Genomic DNA, 10597 nt, shown 5'->3' with positions numbered 1-10597 from the left:
GCCGCCCACAGGTGCGCGACGCCCCCTCAGGGCCCCGGCGGGGGATTAGAGGGTGACCTTGGCTTAGGCGCAAAAATAGTCCCGGGTCAGCCCAAGGCGCCTGCGCAGAGGCCCCGCGCCCCTCAGCGTGGGTCCTGCGGATGGGCGTCCCCCCCCCCCCCCCCGCTTCAGGCGCAACCCCCGAGACCCCGGGAGCTGGATGCTGAGGCCGCCGGCCCGCACCGCTCTCCTAGACCCACCGCCGCCGAGCGGCGCGCCTGGGAGGGGACCGCGGGAGAAGCCCGTGCCCCGGTTCCAACACAGCCGGAGAACACCACATTCCTGCGGTGGCCAGCCCTGCTTCAGAGTTCCAGGCGCAGAAGCTGACCCCTACCCGAGAGTAGGCGCCATCCTGCTTCCCCCGCCACAGCCGGGGTCTTTTGCCCGCCCCCCCCCCAAAACCAGTTCGCCATCATGGAAAACGGGGTGGATTCGCTTCCAAGTGACGCCTGCCCTTAGAGGTATTAGTAAATGTGCTGAGAAACGGTATTGAAGTAATGTTTAGACTTATTTTTCATACACAAACCCGCAAATGAAATCATACAAGTGCTGTGGAGTTGTTTTCATTTCGTCCGTATAAAGTTGAAATATATTTTTCCTGCGAAATAGCAGTTACAACACCAACCTTTCACAAATCTAGTGATGCATAAGATTGATCAACAAGTACTTTGTAATGTAGATAAGTATTTGACTAAATATTTTTTACAAATGGAGTTTTCTGCCTTGATCGCACAATTCTTGTGTTTAATTTGTAATAATTAGCAGAAATCTTAGTTACATCAAACACCCCTTATACTGGAACTTAATAAACTAGATTTAGCAGGGATTTTGGATAGTTGGGTTCTATCCACAGCAAATCACTAGTGAACCCAGTTACATAACTTTGAATTTACGTTTCTAGGGCTATTGCTGAGTAGGAGTCCCGAGTGTAACCCCAAAAGTGTACATTTTGGGGAGACACCCTTGTTAAACTGCTCGACTATCTATCCCCTGTGGTGTTGAAGCCTAGGTCTTAGTGTAAATCTAGCCAGAGCACCTTGTTTATAAAGTAGCAGCATAATATTGGATCCAGGAGATCCATCCCATACTTTTCTACTATAAATTTGTAGTAGAATATATCTCAGTACCTTTCCCTCATGGATACAAGAACCAATCTATGTGTTTACCCATTTGGTACGACAAACCACAAGGTGTGCATGTGTGCAAAAGTGGCAAAATAGTATGTTTACCCAAATTATGCTCCAGCTGATTTTGTGTATGTTTACTCAAGCATCATGGGGTCCAGCAGACCCATACTCCTGCAGGATTTGTTGTTTTAAAAGTTTTCTTGAGCCAGATATGGTGGCACACACCTGTAATCCTAGCACTCTGGAGGCTGAGGCAGGAGGATTGTTGTGAGTACAGAACCAGCCTGGGCTACAAAGTGAGCTCAAGGCCAGCCTGAACTGCATAGGGAGACTGTCTCAAAAAGAGAAAAAAAAATTAAAACTGAAAAATAAAAAGTTTTCTTTTGATTTTTCTGGTAGAAGTAGCACAATTCAGTACAATAGACATGAAAAATTAGATTTGCAAGTTTTGGAGGTCAAAAGTGAATCATTGCTGGGTGTGGTGGCACACGCCTGTAATCACAGCACTTGGGAGGCTGAGGCAGGAGGATCATTGCAAGTCGGAGACCAGCCTAAGCTACAAAGTAAGTTCAAGGCCAGCCTGAACTGTATGGTGAGACCTTGTCTCAAAAAGACCAAAAAAAGAAAAAAGAAGTGAATCATTGATTAGTCATGCATGGAGAATTAAGATGATCTGTTATGGTAATATACATGCTTTCATAACAGAAGAGTGGTGTGGGTGAAAAATGATGATGATGATGACTTTCACATTGGCCATGTGAGCCAAAGTTCCTATGACAGTGAAATGAAGCAAGAATTGACTGATACAGACATAGGCAATGCAGACCTCCTTGATTCAGATAATAAAAACACAACAATGTGAGTACATATTTGAGTAGTTGAAATGTTGCAGAATTGGCCACATGACCAAATGGAGCCATCCAATATTAAAACTAGATGAAAAAATATAGTGAGGGTCTTGGCAGGGGTGAAACACTTTTGACAGAATGCCAGCACTCCCGTTCAATGTTGGAAATTATAACAGACAAAATGCTACAAGATGCTGTGAAATACAATCTTAGTTACTTTTCTGGTTGCTGAAAAAAATACCCAACACCTACAAGATAAGGGAGAAAAGGTTTATTTAGCTCAGTTTGTAGAGGTTTCAGTCCATAATTGACTGGCTCCGAAATAGACTGGCACATGGCAGAGGGGCCACAGTTTATGGCAGTGGAAAACAGCAAAAACAACAAACACAAAAAGGGAAGAACAAGCCTCTTTCTATCCTTTGTATTGTAAGCACAAACTCTAGACTCACCTACCTCTGAAAAGGCTGCTACCCCTTGACTGCATGAAACTTTGGGGGGACACAGACACAAACTATGACATACACAAAGACTGAAAGACAAAACTCTATATGCACCAATAGCCATATTTAGAAATGTATTTATCATGACACCTCACTAGGTGAACTCAAAGCATTCACAGGTCTGTGTACTTAGCAGGGATTTCTCATAGTAATCACAAGAATGTAAAAGATGTATGGAAAAGCATAAATATGGCATTAAAATTTATGCCCTTAAGATCTGAAGATGTATTATGTTTTCAATTTAGACATTTCTCCTGGGACTCAGCCATCAGGTCCTTATTTGTACAGTAATAAACCAAATGATGTTGTGAACAAACTTGTTGCTCCCATCTCCCAACTAATCGGAATGTGTCATGCGACAATTGGCATACCAGGTTCCATCTGATGTTATATTTGCTAACAGAGCACTAGTTGACCAGCACAGGAACTGTACACAGGAACAAAGCAGAAATTCCAAATGAAATGTTGCAATTTCAAAACAGAGAATTGTATATTACAATTTTTGGATTTCAGAAAGATATAACATTGGCCTCATATACGGTAAAGAAAAACCAACTAGTAATGCTGAGGTCAACATTGCACCATGATGGGAAAATATTAGTAGCCTGAGATTGAAATTTTCTACACAAAACCAAAGGTGGAGGGGCTGGGGAGGCTCAGTGGCACAAGCGCCTACCTTGTTGTGACAAGGTCGTGAGTTCAATACCCAGTACCAAAACAAAACAAAAAAAAACAACCAAAGGTGGAATAGATATTGTTGATGAATTATGCAGCAACTAAGATGTTACTCAAAACACAAAGCATTGGCCAATAGTTGTGTTTTACTTGATCCATAGATAGTTTGATAGCTTACAAAGAAAATAACAAGTGCAACATATCATGGAGAATTTTTCTTAGAGGATTGGGACTGAAACTCAGAAGAGATCATTGATAGTAGAAGAAAAAGAAAATGTTTCTGCCCAAGGAACTACACAAAAAAATATTAGCTATCTGGCAAGTGAAAAACCAGGTGCAGCATCCCAAAAACCTACTTCAATAACAGCGAAACAAAATATATATGCCATCAGTGTAAGGAATATTTGTGTATGGAACATGCAGTTGTCATGTATGAAGACTGCCTTAGGTGTGATAGTTGAAGCAAAGTTTATTTCTGTAGTAGATTTTTATTTGTGTTCACATTGTAGTTCATGTAAGTTTTTATTTTTGATGTTATCTCTTAGGTTTTGTAAGCAAGTAAACAGCTGATGTGAAAATGTTGTTGTCTATTCTAAGCTTGCATTACAGATTTGATATTATTTTGTGGTTATCTAATTTGCCTGCTAAGTGCATATTGTACAATATAGTAGGAAACTCCTGACAAAAAGAGGAAGAGAGATGACAAGACTGTCACACAGGAAAGGAAAGCAAAGCACATGTGCTGTCAGTATAAGCAAAACATATGTATAGAACATGCAGTTGTCATATGTGAAGTTTGCCTTGGGTGTGACAGTTGAAGCAAAGATTATTTTTGTTGTAGCATTCTATTGGTATTTTCATGGTAGTTCATATAGGAATTTATTTCTACTGTTATCTTTTAGACTTTTATAAGCAAGTACATAGCTGATGTGAAAATGTTGATATCTATTCTAAATGCACAATACATATTAAGAATGTAATACTGGATTTTATTGATATTTTATGTTCCTGTTAACTACAAATTGAATAATGTAATAAGAACCTCCTGCCAAAACAGTAAGACCAGCGAGATGTTAAGTGCGTTCTACAAAAAACTAGGAAAGCAAAATGTATGTGCTATCAGTGTAAGCAATACATGTGTATGGAATGTGCTATTATCATGAGTGTAGTCTGCCTTAGGTGTGATAGTTGAAGTGAAGATTATTTTTTTGTAAAGTGCTATTGGTATTTTCAGTATAGTTCATAAGAATTTATTTGTGTTGTTCTTTTTTAGACTTTGTACACCAAAAAAGTCAATGTTCAAATTTTTGATGCTTTTTTTATAAACCCCATTAGATATTTAAAATTCAATACTTTATTTTTGTGATTTTTTTCCTGTTAGGTACTCACTGTTTAATATAATAAAACTTATAAAACTAAAATTAATAGTTCATTAATAGAAATATTCTAAAGAATATTTCTATTAAATGCTCCTTAAAATGTTTGAAATGCCTGAGTCACCAGGTAGGGTCCAAGGAGGTCCCCAAAGCAGAGCTGGGGAACCTTGACTCACCCCTACCCATGGGACAGGCTACAAGTTCCCTGATTTCCATTACAGAAAAGGAATCGTCAGGACTTCTCAGAATCGTCAGGACTTCTCAGAAAAAGGCATAAAGTGATTTATTAGGTAGAAATGTAAAGTACACATTCAGAGAGATAGGGTGTGGGCCCTCAAGAGAGAGGCACATTAGTTTCTGGAACTGGGACTATATATGTTTGCTATGGCTTCTGTCTGGATGTCCCCCCAAAGCTTCATGCAGTCATAGGTGGGGCTTTTTCAGAGGTGGCTGGATCTAGAGTATGTGATGCTGGAATTGATTCTTGTTGCACTAGGATCAAGGATGTGAATACTTCCCACCCTAAGCAGCTTGGATAAGATATAAGGGGCAGAAAAACACTGTTAATGACCCTTATTGCTTTTGCTATCTTGTGGGTGCCATCAACTTTTCTCCTCTCTGATGGCCATCTTCCAAGCCACCCTGCCTTGGAGGCAGCCTTTTATGGACTGATCTCAGAAAACTGAGCTAAATAAATATTTCCCCCGTTAACTTTGTGTGTCAGGTTTGTCTTAGCAAGGAGAAAAGAAAGACAATATTTTTTTCTTGAGGGGGTGGAAAACCTATGGAATTTGTGAATCTATAAGAAGTTCTGTCTTGGTTTACAGGAGAGAAGAATGGCCCACCCACAGGAAGGAAGATAATGACTCATTTTACAGATGAAAGGATAGCCCATTTCAGAGGAAAAACACAGGGGCCAGTCTATTGAATTTCTTAAGGCCCAGTTTCTGCCTTTTGCCTAATCAACTAAGCTAATTTAGGGAACCAAAGTGTTATAGACAGCTGAGTTAGGTAGAAATACAGGCAGTCAGATAAGGTTAGGCCCACTAGGGAGTGAGTGCAAAGATGAAAACTCATTACAACTGAGGCCAGATGCACATCTGTTGGAGGCTACTCCTCAAGATAAAAATGGAATGACCAGACCTGAGGTAACTGGTAACACCTAGTGTAACAAAGTCTAGATAGACATCAGTCATCTCAGTAGGTGACCAAGACTCTCAGACCCATCCCTTCCTGAAAAGTTCTTTGTTCTTCCCATATACAGTACACTTGCTATGTGACTTGCCTCTCCATTGGATCAACATTACCTAAGTGACTACACTTTTTCATTGGTTGATCATAGCTGTAACCCACGTTGCACCCATGTGGTTGTGCTCCATAAAACTTCCCCTGAGAACTGAGGTCCTTGGCAACCCATTCAGAGCCCCTCCTGCCTGTCAGGAGCTGTATCTCTCCCTCTCAATAAATATTTCCTACTCTTAACTTACATCATTCCTTAGAATTTATTCTTTGATTTGAGGGAACATGAACTCTGAATATCAGACATCTAGTAGGCTGGGAGTTATTTCCTTCATATCATATTTGGAAGTCCTATATCATTTTCTATATCACTGATAACTGCCAAGCACTCTATTTCTTTGTAGAAATTAATTCATTTAATTCTCATAACTGCTCTTTCAAATACACACTTATGTTACTCCCAGTTTACCTAAATGAGACTGAAGCATACAGAGAAACAGTAATTTTTCCATGATCACACAGCAAGTAATCCTGACATTATGCCTTAGGAGCATACTCCCATGGGAAATCAGGTAGGATAGAAGATATTACAAAAAAAAAAAAAAAATTGCAGAAAAAGCACAAGCAAATTGGAATTTTTAAAATTGTACTTTTAAGAAAAACTGCAGCTTCAGGACACAAAAGTTACTCAAGCCTTTTTCCCTTTCAGGAAATTCACTCAAAAATTTTTTGCTAAAGATTTTAAAGACACAGGGCTCTGAACTTGAGATTTTCACCAGTAAATTGCACTTCTTCCATCCTCAAGGAAGAAGCAATACTAGTGGGAGACATATCTCACTTCAAACACATGTAGATGACTTGCATTCTGACATAGCCTGCCAAAGGTGTAGGCTGACAAACAGTGGGAATACACATCATGCATCACCCATCTTTTTTTTTTTTTTTTTTTTTTGGTACTGGGAATCAGACTCAGGACCTTGTGCTTGCCAGGCAGGTGCTTGTGCCACTGAGCTATATCCTGGGCCCACATCACCCATCTTGAAGGTGAGGCAAGAGATAAGGGTGGGAAGACTGCTGGGGAAGTAGGGGTGACACATTAATTACAAAGCTCCAAAACACATGCCCAGAACTGTTCCCAAAGCCCTGCACATGGAACCAATCAGAAAGTGCTGTCTTCAATTCTTATCGTGAGAATTTGGGCAGGTTTTTGATAGGAGGCCTAGACCTGACCTTAGCCTGAGGGGTGGGAGATACAAAGATGGCCACCATGAGCTCTGGGCCATTGTGCTCTCTCTTCACAGTGGTCTTTCACCCTGCAGAGTCTACTTTTCCTACTTTCAGTTTACCCACACTTGGTCTGAAGAGCATGTTTCTGTTCTTCTTCTTCTTCTTTCTTTTTTACTTTTAATAAATGTAAAACCTTTCTGCCTTATACTTCTCTTAGCCAATTCTTTACTCAGGACAGAAAGTATCTAGAAACCAACTCCAGAAAGAGACTCCAGCACCCAAAAATTTAGTTACAAAGACACTCCCAAGACCCTACAAATATTCCAAGCTCTACACTGTAGCGTGCTTCTTTCTCCTGAGGGCCTTTATTCTACTTCTTTGAGAGTGGATCTTTTAATTTCTGCCTAATAAAACCTTTCCCATGCTTTTTACTGACTAGTCATGAAAATTCCGTTTCTGCAATGGGAGTCAGCAAACCTCATCAGGGTTATGTTCCTCACCTCAGCTGCAGGAACTTCCTCAGACCCAGTCCACTGACATCTTGAGCACAAAAATTAGTCATTTCTTACATATTTGTTAATTAATTCATGGGAAGTACCATGCAACTTTTTTCATAACCCATATGTCAGAGGTGTAATCTACAGCACACCTAGTGGGAAAGTAATCGTGTATTGTTCAGCTGTGTGACTTCTGAATTTAGTGATTTTAAATTGACTAAAGAAGTGAAGATGGAGTGAAGATTGATAAAAAATTTTCATTTCATGCAAACATTCTGCTTTTGTGGTTTTATTAGGGTCTCATGATGAGTATATTGAAATGTGCCATGCTACAATGGTCATAATTTGTTGTGCCCAGGGGTTTATTTTGAGATTTTAGTCTTTTGTCCAACCACAGTGGTCTCTGACTATCTCAACATGAGGTTGAAGTTTAAGGACATAGTCCCCAATGTGTTTAGCATGGGTATAACAGAAATAGCATGTGGTACTCCTCATATTACTAGTAAAAAAGTACAGACAGATTCACATCCATGGCAAATACAGGAAGTTGCCTAGTCAATATCCATTTTCTCCCTTTTTTGGACAGACCCAATTTTGTTCAGGTTGGCAACAGGCCAGGTGAAACTTTTCCTCCCCTGGGCTCCTCCTCCTCGTGCAGCTGGGATAGCCATATGGTCATTTTAGCCATTGAGATATAAACAAATTATTAGGTATGGCTTCCAAAAAAGTATTTGACTTTCAAATAAAAAGGACAGCTTCAACTGGCATATACTTTTTGCCTTTTGTACTCTTTCCTTCTTCCTGGCTGGAAGGGGGACTTAAACCTAGGGGCAGAACAGCCACTTTGTGATCATGAGAATGAAACTCATCTAAGTGTACCAGAGGCCTGAGATGGAAACCTGGGACAATGAGGATGTCATGGAGTTTCTATAGCAGCTCCAGACCATACTTCCATTTTTCACTGTTGCTTGCAAACAAGTGCAATCCTAACTTATATCAAAGTTAAAAACTATGACTTTGATATAGACAAAAACAAAAAGAGTAAATCTGTAGCTTATACCCTAAACCATATATTCATGTTATCCTTTGATTTTGCCATGGAACCAGGTAACTGTGTTGCAGAATTCAGTGTTGTCTTAGTTACTTTTCTCTCCTTGCTGGGATAAAATAAGGAGGGAAAGGTTTGTTAAGCTCACAGTTTGTGGAGGTTTCAGTCCATACTCTGCTGACTCCAAGGTAGAGTGGCACATGGCAGAGGGCAACAGTTCGTGGTGGCAGAACACAACAAAAACAACAAGAGCAAAAGGAAGGAAAGGCGGGGGGGCAAGCAGCCTCTTTCCCTTCCTTACATTGTAAACAGGCTACCCCTACCCAGGGGGCATGTAGCACTCACATAATCTCCATACCCTCCTCTTCCACAGGCTCAGGATGTGTACAAAGTAAACACCCCAGGCCCTGCTGAGTCACTTAGCCAAACCTCTAGGCTCCCCAAGTTGACACAATGTATCAACCGTAACAAGTGTTCTTCACAATTTAGGTACCTAGAATTTGATGAAGACTCACAAATCCCTGACTACAAAAAGAATATAATAGCCAGGCAAAGTGGTACATGCCTGTAATCACAGCTACTCAGGAAGACTGTTTGAGCAAAACTTAGGCAATGTAACAAGACACCATTTGCGAAGGAAGGGAGGAGAAGGGAAAGAAAGGATACATTATATTCATTTAGTAGATGTGACTTTATACATATCGTACATTATCTTAGTAAGTCTCTAATAGTACTCTGAGAAAGGTAGTTAGTAACTGTAATAATCTAGAAATAAATTACTGGTATTTGTTATCACCATACCAAGTAAAGGCCAGAAAATAGGCCATGAAGCAAGCCTTAGCAAATTTTAAAAAAGAAATAATTTCTTGCATCTTATCAGATCATAATGGAATGAGATTAGAAATCAACAGTAGAAACTATACAAACACATGGAGATTGAACAGTTCACTTTTTTGAATGATCAGTGGGTCATTGAAAAAATTAGGAAGGAAATGTAAAAATTCCTGGAATCAAATGAAAAAGGAAATACAATAAAGGCAGTTCTAAGAGTGAAGCTTATAGCTAGAGTGTCACATCAACAGATCACATCTCAAATAAATTAATCATGCATCTCAAGACGTTAGAAGAACACTAACAAACCCAAACTAAACCAAACAGAAAGAAAGAAATAATAAAGATCGGAGCTGAAATTAATGAGAATAATACACAGGATCACTGAAGTGAAAAGACAGTTCTTTGAAAACATAAGGTTAGTAAAACCTTAGCCAAATTAACCAAAAGTTTTGTTTTGTTTTGTTTCCAGTACCAGGAATCAAACTCACGACCTTGTGCTTGCCAGGCAGGCGCTGTGCCGCTGAGCTAAATCCCCAGCCCAAAAAAGTAAAAGTGTCTTTGGTACCTTGTTGTGACTGCCTCAATGTCCTGAGTAAGTTCAATGTCCTTGATAAGTTCACCATCATTTTGACTTTATAGAAAGGCCCAGAAGTTGAACGATGCCAGAGCTAGTGAATAAGATGGATGAGAATACACTGCAATGTTTTTACCGGCCTTCCTTTCCATTGGATGACAACTGGCAGAAAAATTCAATATTTTTTCATGACACCCTAAGAAGACACTCACAAAACAGGACTTCCAGAACTTCTTCAGAAAGTGCCAAGAATGACGAGATGAGCACGTCTGAGGCAAGTGGGAGTAGTTTGAGGGGGATTAAAGGCAATGTGTCTTTCACTGTAACAAATTTTTTTAATTGAAACATCCATATCATTTGATCACCCTACATTGTGTGCACTTAGTGAAGTATTATTCAGCCATAGAGAAAGCAATGATTCATCATTTTCAGGAGAATGGATGGATCTGGAGATCATTGTGTTGAGCAAAAAAAGCCAGACTCAAAAGACAAATATCGCATGTTTTCCCTAATATGTAGAATCTAAGAAAAGATTTAAAAGGTAAACAGGAACTATTATTAGACAAGAGAAAGTGAGTAAGGGGGAGTGAGTGTAAGGGTAGACAATGGAGGA

General features: G+C 39.9%; 1 protein-coding gene across 1 annotated transcript; it reads left to right on the top strand.

Annotated features, from left to right (window-relative positions):
• The first annotated feature begins 187 nt into the window (after positions 1 to 187).
• LOC102028315 (U1 small nuclear ribonucleoprotein C-like) lies at positions 188 to 10263 on the top strand. Its single transcript, XM_005386057.1, has 2 exons — positions 188 to 500; positions 10050 to 10263. Exons 1-2 carry the CDS (start codon positions 200 to 202, stop codon positions 10064 to 10066), a joined length of 318 nt encoding a protein of 105 aa, XP_005386114.1. The 5' UTR covers positions 188 to 199; the 3' UTR covers positions 10067 to 10263.
• Positions 10264 to 10597: the final 334 nt, after the last annotated feature.

The sequence above is a fragment of the Chinchilla lanigera genome, unplaced genomic scaffold (genome assembly GCF_000276665.1).
Source record: "Chinchilla lanigera isolate Chin_1 unplaced genomic scaffold, ChiLan1.0 scaffold00024, whole genome shotgun sequence".
NCBI classification, from domain to species: domain Eukaryota; kingdom Metazoa; phylum Chordata; class Mammalia; order Rodentia; family Chinchillidae; genus Chinchilla; species Chinchilla lanigera.
Note: the sequence above shows the minus strand (reverse complement) of the source record. Positions and strands in the feature narration are given on the sequence as shown.